We start from the raw sequence: 11,105 nt of genomic DNA on the forward strand, positions 1-11,105 counted from the left end.
GGGGACTTAAAGAGTTCGGCTGCGTTCTGCATCAGCACTCTGATCTCCTCAGAGCAGGTGTACTTGTACCTGTACTGGTACTGCAGTGCATGTAGTACACAGAGTAAACAACAGCCTCCCTGCACAAGAAACTGTGAAGCTGATGTCACTCGGATCAACATTGAAGCTGATGATGTTACTGCCGCCCTGCAGATGCTTATAATGGCGTTTGTCTGCAGGGGTGGTGAAAGAAGGCGCAAGCACAATTTCAGATAATCACATTAAAATCTCCCTCTTCTCCTCCTCGCATCGCCTTCGTCCTGCTTCCTCTTTTCTGTCACTCCCAGCTGCAAATGTGAGAGGAGGGAGTGAGCTCCACAAGTCTGATTATTTTACTACTTTTAAAAGTAAAAAATACAGTCTGAAAATATAATTGGACTGCAAAATACACACCGAGTATCACTGCCTGTCTGCAACGAGGAGGCGCTGAATCAATTGATCAGAGCAGCTTTATACGAAATAAAATGTTTCACTGCACGAGAGTTTGAAGCTCTGAGTAAATAAATATAAATAATAATAAAAAGTTGTCAAGTTCGTGCTCACCTTCCTTTGAAGTAAAATAAATTCATGCACACAAATAAGGAAATAACTATAAAAAAGGGGTAAAATATTTTATGTTAGTTGTGTTGTTAAAAAAATTGACTTGAATGTAGATTCTGCCGTCAGATTTCTCTTTAAATAACAACTAATAAACATTACCGTACTTTCCAGTGTATAAGCTGATACTTTTTTCACAGACTTTGAACTTCGCGGCTCATGTGTGTACAAATTAAATTTTTTATTTAGTGTGTGCGGCTTATATTCGGGTGCATTCTATAGACCGGCAATTACGGTAGTTAAATAAAGACCGAAATAAATCAAATGGATGGAAACAGAGCTCAACTTTGGCAAATCTAAAAAGTGAAGCCCGCTGTTCGGCTGAAATATTCAGTTCCTTGTCATTTTATCACAGTATTAGTAGCTTACAGTTTTATTCTTCAGTTGATGAAAGTAAAAATAAAGTTTTCTTTTTAAAAGCTCAAGAGGTTTAGTAACCTGACTGGGGTGTGATATTCAATAAGTCTTATTTATTAATTAAATTATTATTATGTTCTGTACTCTTCTGTCAGCTGGGAGTCTTCTCATGGTTTAATTCCAACAGTAAAGTATTCCTCGCCATATTCGTCTTAGACTTTGTCTCTTTTGGACAGAATCTATTCGTAAAAACATATTTAAACACATCCAAGTGACAGACAGCTTCTTTAAATGAAGAGGCTAATTAACACCTGCAGGCATCTGAAGACAGAAACAATTACTGCAGACGTTTGACTGATCGAGCTGTCAGGAAAAAAAAAATCATTTTTTCTAAGATTTCTTCAAGAAACATAAAACTTTTGTTTCCCCATTCCTAATGTTTTTCTCAGTTTTATGGAATTTCAAACAAACGTCTGCGTTTTACGCCTCTTCAGAGAAAACGCCATCATTTAAGGGGCCGAGATGGTGTAGAGGCAGGGCAGCCGGCTTGGGACCCGAGAGTCCCAGGTTCGATCCCCAGTCACTGCACATCACGTGGCGTCTCTGGGCAGCACGTCTAATCCCCAAAATGTCCCCCGGGCGCTTTCAATAGCTGCCCACTGCACCACCTGGTGGTGGATGGGTTAAATGCAGAGACTAATTTCGCCATTGTATGGAAACATACAGTGCTGACATTGTGATGACATTATTATTATTATTATTATGAAAGAGTTATGTAGCAGAAATAAAGTAAAAGCTAAAGGAACTGACGTTTCTATTTAAAATTAATTAGGTGAACGCTGAGCACTAAAGAAATCTACTGAAGGAGCAGTTCAAGCCAATTAAAGCAAACTGCTAGCTAAAAGTAGCTAACAACCAAGTAAAACTAGTCACGATCTAAATGCTATATCAAAGCGCTATCTAAAAGTAACAAAATTAAAAGGAGCAAACACAAGCTAACAGGTAAAGCTAGCAAAAGCTAACTAAAAGCTAAAAGTACAAAAAGCTAGTTAAGTAGCAAACTGCTATCTAAAATGTAACTAAAAATTATCCAATAGTAACGAAATACTAACTAAAAGTAGCAAAATGCTAACTAAAAGCTAAAAGTACAAAAATGCTAATTAAAAGCAGCAAACCACTATCTAAAATGTAACTATACATCAACTAAAATAAATAAAAATACTGACTGAAAGTAGCAAAACACTGCAAAAGTTGAAAGTGGCAAAAGACTGGCTAAATATAAAAGTAACAAAAGACTAGCTAATGGTTAAATATAATAAAACAATGGCTAAAAGCAACAATAACTAGCTACATACATACATAACGTAGCAAAATGCTAAAATTGGCAAACCACTAGCTAAAAGCTGATTTAGTTAAACACTAACAAAAATAGCAAAACATAAAAGCAGCAAAACGCTTGCTGCGTTTTAAAGTAGCAAAAAACTAGCCAACAGCTAAATCTAAGAAAACACTAGCTAAAAGCAATAAATGACTATTTAAATACATACATAAAGAGCAAAAGGCTAAGTAAAAGAGACAAAACACTAGCTAAAAGATAAATGTAACACAACACTAGCCAGAAGTAAAATTGGCCTAGCTTATGTAACAAAACACTGGCAAAAAGGAGCAAAATATAATGTAAAACCTAAAAGCAGCAAAACTATAGCTGTGTACTAATGTAGCAACAAAACTAACCAAAGGCTAAATCTAAGACATTAATTAAAAGCAACAAATGACTAGCTACATGCACACTGTACATAAAGAAACAAAAGGCTAACTAAAAGTGACAGACGACTAGCTAAAATCCAAACTAGTTAAACACCAACAAAAATAACAAAACACTAGCTAAAAGCTAAATGCAGCAAAACACTAGCAAAAAGTAGCAAACCATAAGGTAAAACCTAAAAGCAGCAAAAAGCTAGCTGCATACTAAAGAAGCAAAAGGCGAGAGGCAAAAAATTAGCTAATAGCTCAACTAGTTAAACAAAAAATAGCAAACACTAGCTAAATGCTAAATGTAGCAAAACATTAGCCAAAAGTAAATAAAGTTAAAAAAAGTAAAGTTACATGTAACAAAACTAGCAAAAATTAGCAAAATTCTAGCTGTGTACTAAAGTAACAAGCTAAAAGCAACAAATGACTAGCTACATACATGCTGTACATAAAGTAGCAAAAGGCTAACTGAAAGTGACAAAAGACTAGCTAAAAGCTAAACTAAACACTAACAAAATGCAGCAAAACACTAGCTAAAAGCTACATGTGGCAAAACACTACCAAGAAGTAGATAAGGCCTAGCTAAAAGTTACATGTAACAACACACTAGCTAAAAGTAGCTAAACAACAGGTAAAACTCAAAGCAGCCAAATTAATATCACTCTAGCCACGAGTATTAAAACAAAAACTAAAAACAGCAACATGCTTCAAGCTAAATGTCACAACACACTACCTTAAAGTAGCAAAAACTGGCTAAAGGCTAGTAATAAAATAAAGGTAGTCAGCTGAAGCAGATGTCAGAGATCCGGCTATCAAATATTTTTAAATAAAGTACATATTTTGAAAAGTATGAAAGATACACTAAGCCAGAGCTGGAATGTGCTTATTTGAAAGGTTAACAGCAGTTTCACGTCAACAAGCTCCAGAAGAAGAAACAAAGAATAAAGACAAACAGGATCAAAACAGCAAATGAGTTTTGTGAGAAGTCTGCTCTGTAAACAAACCTATGATGTTGAGAGTAAAGTTGCTGCTGCTGCACACGTGTCCAACTGCGTTCTTGGCGCAGCAGTAGTAAAGACCGTTGTCATCCGGACTGGAGCTCGTCATTGTGAGGGTCCGCTCCTTGTTGTTGATCTGATGGCTAAGTTCTGTCAGCTTCACTCCATCTTTGAACCACTGGCACGTTGGTCTGAGAAGAGGAGCAGATTTACAGACGACGTACAGGAAAACCTTCAAATACACAAGGGTACCACAAAGGAAAGAATGCATTCAAACTAGAGAAACTGCAATTCCTGTGAAAACGCAGTGTGAATGCTTATTGCTGAAGAACTTGTTGAAAAACAGCTAAAATTAGAAGAAAAAAAAAGCTGAATTGTAGCTGAAATGGAACAAGCCTAAATTAGCAGAAGAAAGCAAAAATAACCTTTTTTTTTTTTTTTGCAGAATTGGGTTTAAATTAGCAGAAAATAGTACAAAAGTTAGGAAATTGGCAAAAAAAAAAAAGCTTAAAAGAGCAACAACAAAAAAAGCTGAAAATCAGCTGAAAAGGCAAAAATAAGCTCCAATTATCAGAGGGAAGTGGAGAAAGTTGAAATGAGCTCCAAAACGGTGGAAATAGCTGAAAAATCTAAATTAGCATCAAACAGTTAAATAGTAGCTGAAAAAAATCAAATAAAGCTGAAACTAGCCAAAAAAAGCTGAAAGGAGCATAACACCGGTAAGCTTAAATTACGATAAAGAAGTTAATTAGGTTGAAAGTAGAAAAAATTACCATGAAAAACTTGAATTTATCAGAAAACAGCTGAAATTAGCTGAAAATGCAGAACGAGCTTAAATTAGAACTGCCCAATTAGGCTGAAAGAAGCAGAAATTAGCACAAAAAGTGGAAACCATATGAAAAAAAGTTAAAATTTGCAGCAGGAAGCTGAAAGAAGCTGAAGCAGAACAAAATGTGAAAGGAGCAGTAAAAGGTTGTAAACGGATCTAAAGATTTGAAGGAGGTAAAATGAGCTCAATTCATTTTCTATGAGGAAAAAATGTCAGAAAAGGTTAAATATATCAAAAAGCTAAAGTTGCACCAATACCAAAAGTCATAGCAGGATTGTCCTGAAAGAGCCGAACGTTTTGATTTAGTGGAACGAGAACGACGCTGAAAAACGTACAGAAGAAAAATGGATGCTTCATAAACGTTCACACAAATGCTAAATTTAGAAACTCGGAGGGAACACCACTCACCGAGGATGTCCATCGATGTGACAGCGCAACGTGACCGGAGAAGAACTCTCGATGTCTTCTTCAGAAGCGGGCTCCTTCAAAGTCACTCCACCACTTTCTAACCCTGCAGAAAAACAAAACAAAAAGAACTATAAATAGGAAAGGAGAGAGAGAATAGAAGGTCAGGGCAGATTATTGTAGAGAAGGACAGGAACAAAATCAAACTAAGTGGTCGTCTTGTCAACCGTCAGAGGACTAACGCGTGCAGCAGAGATGGGCAGAACATCACCGTGACTGGAGAAGACAAAGCAGCCATCTCCAGGTCGACCTACATCAGCAAACGACAGCAAGACGAGCCTGAAAAAAGTGTTTTACGGACATTTACTGAACGGTTCGCGGAGTCACGCTGTCTACAGGATGGCCCTGCTGTCACACGAGCCCATACGAATGAGGCAGCAGTGAAAACAAGAAACCCTACAAGGATGGACATGTTTGGACACAGCCTCTACAAGTTCGAGCTTCGAAAACAGAGACGGAGCGTCCTTAAAGTCTCTTTACAGCTCATATGACCCAGTTACTCTCTGCACGGAGGTGAGCTCTGGCAGCGAGAACTGACGTGCACAGTGTGGTTTTAAGATCAGGAACTGACCCAATACAAACGCCTGAAGTTTCGTGAAACGTGTAAATCTTACAGCAGCAAAGCATTCCTAAACTCTCTTCAGGTAATGACTCATGTCCGAGAGACAGGAGTACTAACTGTGGATCTCATTAAGTACAGGGACTTTTTAAAAAATTCTTTCTGTAATCTACTCTTCTTCTTCTTTTGGCTTTTCCCTCTTCACGGGTCGCCACATCGTCATCCTTCTCCATCAGCATCCTCAAAGAAAAGATGGCGTCTGTGGAGCTGCTTAGTCATCTCTTGTCCAAGTCTAGCTTCCACAACTCTCTCCCAGATGTTCATTGTGACTCAACTTAATTCCCCTGTAGTTGCTACAACTCTGTTCATCACCCTTGTACTTAAAAATGGGCACCAGCACACTTCTCCATTCCTCAGGCATTTTTTCACCAACACGCCACTGAATATTTGAGTCAAAAACCTCACTGCCATCTCTCATAAGACATTTCCAAACCTTCACTGGTATGTCACCAGGCCTTCCTCTTCGTCATTCTTTTGAGAGCTTTCTGAACTCCACCCTCACTCATCTTTCCCACTTCCTGGTCCACAGTTTCTATGACCCCTAATCTTCTTTCTCTTTCATTCTCTTCATTCATTAGCCCCTCAAAGTACTCCTTCCATCTTCCCATCACACTCTCCTCACTTGTTAGAACAATACCACTCCTATCTTTAACAAGCCTAACCTGCTGCACATCCTTTCCAGCCTGATCTTACCAATCGGTACAAGTCTTTCTCGTCCTCTTTAGTGTCCAACCTCCCATACAACTCGTCGTACGCCTTCTGCTTTGCCTTTGCTACCTCCCCCTTGTGCGCTACATTGCATCACCTTATATTCCTGTCTCCTCCCTTGTCGTCTCCTGAAAGCTAGTCTCTGTAGCTAAAATGTGTAAAGTCATAACAAGACAGAACAGTATATTGAGGGCATTTCTAATTCTCCCCTTTTGCTCCGCGACAAGTGACAAAAGATGAGACTGGTGTTCCATTCGTCCTAGGATTCACCCGCTCTTGTTGCTAGAGTGTTTTCTACACAAATGCTTACACGAAACAAAAACAAGGACTGTTTGTTGTTTATGTGCTGATGTATGAGCAGCGGTTGCTTCACAACCAGTAAATATATTCAGTGCAGTTCCTGGGCACATACTTTTGTTCACCGAGATAATGCTTGTTTGGGTTGGCCCAGTTTAACGAGGAGTCTGCTGGGGTTTGTATACCCAGTATGTATTTATGCAAGACATTCCACTGAAGCGGAGCTGAGCCAAGCTCCTATGGCCCGTGGCTTGATAGTACGTCTGCTGCAGCTTTGCTGTGGATCGGCTATGAAATATGCATGACATGAATCAACCTGGGACACCAGCAGAAGTAGTGGAGGGTAAGACGCAGCTCCCATCCGAGGTCGGATGGGGCGCTAGAGGGAGACCTGTCACAGAGAATTACACAGGAACTCTCCAGAGGGATCACGGGAAACCAACTGTACACTAACAAGACCTCCATCCAACCTACTCCTGAGCTCTGCTCATTAGCTCCTTCTTAAAGCAGATACCCAACAAAGGTGCGTGTTCAGTCTGCAGCTGAACAAGTGTTTCTGTTAGAGACAAGTGGTTTGTGTACAGCTGAGGCGGTGCGGAGTGATGCCCAGATAATGATGCTGTGCCTGCACACGCGCCTGCAGTTCTACTTGAGAATGTTAGTTGTCTGACAGTTGGTTTTTGTTCAAGGTCAACAGCTTCAGCAACTTCAGAGGAGGAGGTGGCGATGAAGAATAACTCAGCTATGGGGACCTGGGGCCAAACGCTAACAGGCGGACCTGTTATTAGAGCACGGAAAGCAAAAGGGCCCGATGAAAGCAGAAGAGGAAACAATGAGTCACCGAGAAGAACGCTTTAAAAAAAAAACCCAAAAAAACTGTAAAAGAACGTCACGTTTACAAAAATATGAACCAAAACAAACCTGGATTTTTACTGATCAACACATTTTAACCCTTTCTAACTAATCTCCATCCGCAGGTCAGGTTTCTCCAGCTGAGCCAACAGAAAGTTCTGCTTCAGAACATATTAGAGGTAAATTCCCTCATAATCCCACGCAGAATGTGTGACTAAGCGCTGGAGCAGACAACGGCAGCTAACGCCATAATTAGGGGCGTATAATTATTATGTTGGGGGCAGAACAGGAAGCTCCATCAACATAACGGATGAATTGGGTTATCGTCGAGGCAGACGTTCGGACCACTCATCCGAGTGACTCTTTCACTCAATGAGCTGATTTGTTGCCATGGAAAACGGGCCCTAAACTGTGAACCGGAGTACGGTGTTGTTTCTAAATGGGCTCTGATTGACAGAGACATATGGGTTTGAACATTTCCCAAGCATGCAGCCGAGCGCCCGGGTATTGTAAACGCCAGAAAGCTTTTAGCGGTCCAACGGACTGTGAAGAGGCGTCCGATTTTATCAGCTGTGGCTGACGGGGGTTATCAAACCGAGCTGCAGGAATTCAGAGGGATGCCTCTGCTGTGACAAAAGTACAGATGCAAGAAAGAAAAAACAATGTTTGTGCTAAATAACTCTGGAAGAGAGAATAACAGAGATGCTATTTGAGGCGGAACGTCTCAGGTCTGAAATAGAGGACATGTCAGTTAGCTCAAAAGAATTGTTAAAATAACATTTAGACCAAGGCTCTGCAACCTTTATGATCAAAAGAGCCATTTCTGTCCATTTGCACACTAAATAAAATGTGATAAACTGTGATGATCAACTGGTGGCTCATGGTCCTCTTCAAGCTTGTTGGAGGGGGCTTTTCCAGCCAGTAGGTGTGAAATTATGAAACTAAAATATCAAATTATTATTCATATTTATTGATATTTTTATAATTTAGTGCAAAAGGAAAGACTGGGTTTATGTAAAGAAGAAAAAATATATATAATTTGTTACCAATTTTATGAAGATTCAAACAAGTTTTCAGGCTTATGTGAGTTTTCTTTTTAATTGTGGAAACAATTCATAAAGTATCCTATTATGAAGTAATAAAGTTACAAATTAGGCCAGTTTGACGAATACATAATTGAATTTTAAAATGAAAATGAACGCATCCATTTCTTTGTTTTTTTTATTTTTATTGTTATCAAGTTGACTCACCATATTTCTGCTCAGCAACTTGCCTTAAAGGTACAGCAGTCCCTCGCTACTTCACTGTTCGTTTATCGCGGTTTTTCAAAATAAGAGTGGACACGCCACACAATGGGCTGATTGATGGATGAGCTGCACGATCGGCATTTAATTTTTATTTAAATAAATTGCTTTAAATTATTTAGCACCTGCTGCGCAATTGTGCAGCCCATTTTGCAGGATAAACTTCCTGTTGAAGCTGATCGGCTGTTCACCGTGCAGCGCGGAGAAGTGGGCGTGGCCAAGAACGCTCGCAGGTGGCAAAGAGCAGAGGAAGCAGGGTACGGATTCACCGCGATAAACCAGGGATTACTGTATTCCCTCCAAAGTTAGGTGGATTTGAGAAACAGATTACAACTTAAGGCTTGAAGCGAGCTAACAGCAGTGGCTAACAACTAGCTACTAGCATGATGTAGTCAACAAGTTTTACTGCTTGTGTTAATAATATTCACAAGTTTGCAAAAGAAATTTCTAGAAAACTGTTAAAACTAGCCATTTCTTGTTGGTGCAACAACCAATGAACTTCAGTTTTACGTTAAAAAGAGTCGCTGCAGAGGGACCAAAGAGCCACAGGTTGCAGACCCCTGGAATGGATCTTACAAACATCATATCTTTTCTCACCCATCTCTTGGAATAACACACTCATTAAGTTCCTATAATCACGACTCAATGAAAACGATTTTATACTGTAGCGTAGAGCCAAAACGTTCAGTATTTTTAGGCGGAGTCTATTCTCGGGGTTTTGTTTGAGTGCGATAATAAACTTATCGATGCATGAAATCCTGACATATGTAAAGCTTCTCACCCCTTGGTTCTGTCGTTAAATACAAATTATTTATTTGTATTTCAGCAGAAATACAAAAAAAGAAGCGTGACGTTGTAAGATCAGACAGGACGACAAAGTTCAGAGCTGAACCAACAGCCTCGATTAAATTACATCAGCAGGAAAAACGTAGGTTAAGGACACGTGCTGTGAGACCAAGCTAGGATGGGGCACATGTTTATTAATGTTCCTGTAGGCCTCTGACTTGTGTGGAGGAAAATGTCTCCGATGGGTTGAAATATTACTGAATATCTTCCTTGCTCCCCGCAGGCCCCGTCTCTGGACACTGTTGGCCAACGTCTCACGCAAAGCTCTGAAATGTGCTGAGAATCGTGACGCCAGCGCCCCGAGGCCTCCGCTGTGGAAGCTCGGTCACCGGACATGACACAGGGATGTGGGGGGTGTAAAACCTCTCTTAGTGGAAACGGAGGGGGGTGGTAATTTATCTTCAATAACCAGCGGGATTAGCCCACCCAGCACTGAAAGCAAGACAAAATACCTCTCACTTTTTCATGGGGGAGGGGAATCAAGCTGCTACATTAAAATCCATGTACAGCACATATGGAATAACCCCCACCCCTCCTCACAGCCTACATTTACTGCCATGCACGCAAACTTGCACACACATGAATGAATGCACGGGCAGGGTCAGCGCCGTGGGGCCTTTGCTTTGCGTGCGACTCCATCGTCCGTTAAATGCATGTTGTGTAAATATGAGAACGTCTGTCATAACACGGCTGGGTCCACCTGAAGTGATGCAGAAATATCAAACAGATGACGGTGTTGATACGAGCGCGCTGGCGAAGCATAAAAGCAACATTTGGCTCCCTTAATAAACATGTTTGGTTGTAAATAAAAAAAGTGCCACAAAATGAGGAATTCTCCCGACGCTTCTGCAAAACAAAAAATAAAAAAGTGAGCAACACAAACCTGCATGGATTGTTGTGTAAAAATGTTAATAATGGACTGAGGTGAAGAGAAGTGTTCTGTAGCGAGATGGATACAAACCTGAAACTCTGTTTGGAAACATGGAGGCCACGACCTTTATACTAAAGATGACAGGGACCATCCAGCCTGTGATCAGCACACAAGAGCCTGCCTCTCTGCTGGTATGGGGGTGCAATAGTGCCTCTGGCGAGGGGTAGCTTACACATCTGATAAGGCTCCATCAATGCAGATGGCAGCATGATGGATCAGTGGTTAGCACTGTTGCCTCACAGCAAGAAGGTCCTGCGTTCAATCCCCGGTTGGACCTGGGGTCTTTCTGTGTGGAGTTTGAAAGCTCTTCTCATGCATGCGTGGGTTTTCTCCAGGTACTCTAGTTTCCTCTCACCGATCAAAAACATGCACGTTAGGCTGCGTGCAGGCCCAGGCCTCCCTTGCAAAAGAGATATATAAATAATAGGGATGGGGCTGATCCGATCCAGTATCGGTATCGGCCTCCGATACCAGCATAATTTACGTATCGGATTTTTCCGATCCAACCTGC

General features: G+C 40.6%; 1 protein-coding gene across 1 annotated transcript in view; it reads right to left on the reverse strand.

The window, feature by feature from the left end:
- Positions 1–11,105, reverse strand: part of ptk7a (protein tyrosine kinase 7a) — a 61,829-nt gene that overhangs the window by 15,683 nt on the left and 35,041 nt on the right. Inside the window, exons 3-4 of the mRNA XM_037690514.1 lie at positions 4,981–5,083; positions 3,750–3,934 (exon numbers count right to left, since the gene is read on the reverse strand). Coding sequence (XP_037546442.1) covers positions 3,750–3,934; positions 4,981–5,083 — 288 coding nt within the window. The remainder of the gene's footprint in view (positions 1–3,749; positions 3,935–4,980; positions 5,084–11,105) is intronic.

Source organism: Nematolebias whitei, chromosome 1, assembly GCF_014905685.2.
Source record: "Nematolebias whitei isolate Nwh7 chromosome 1, NemWhi1, whole genome shotgun sequence".
Classification (NCBI taxonomy): domain Eukaryota; kingdom Metazoa; phylum Chordata; class Actinopteri; order Cyprinodontiformes; family Rivulidae; genus Nematolebias; species Nematolebias whitei.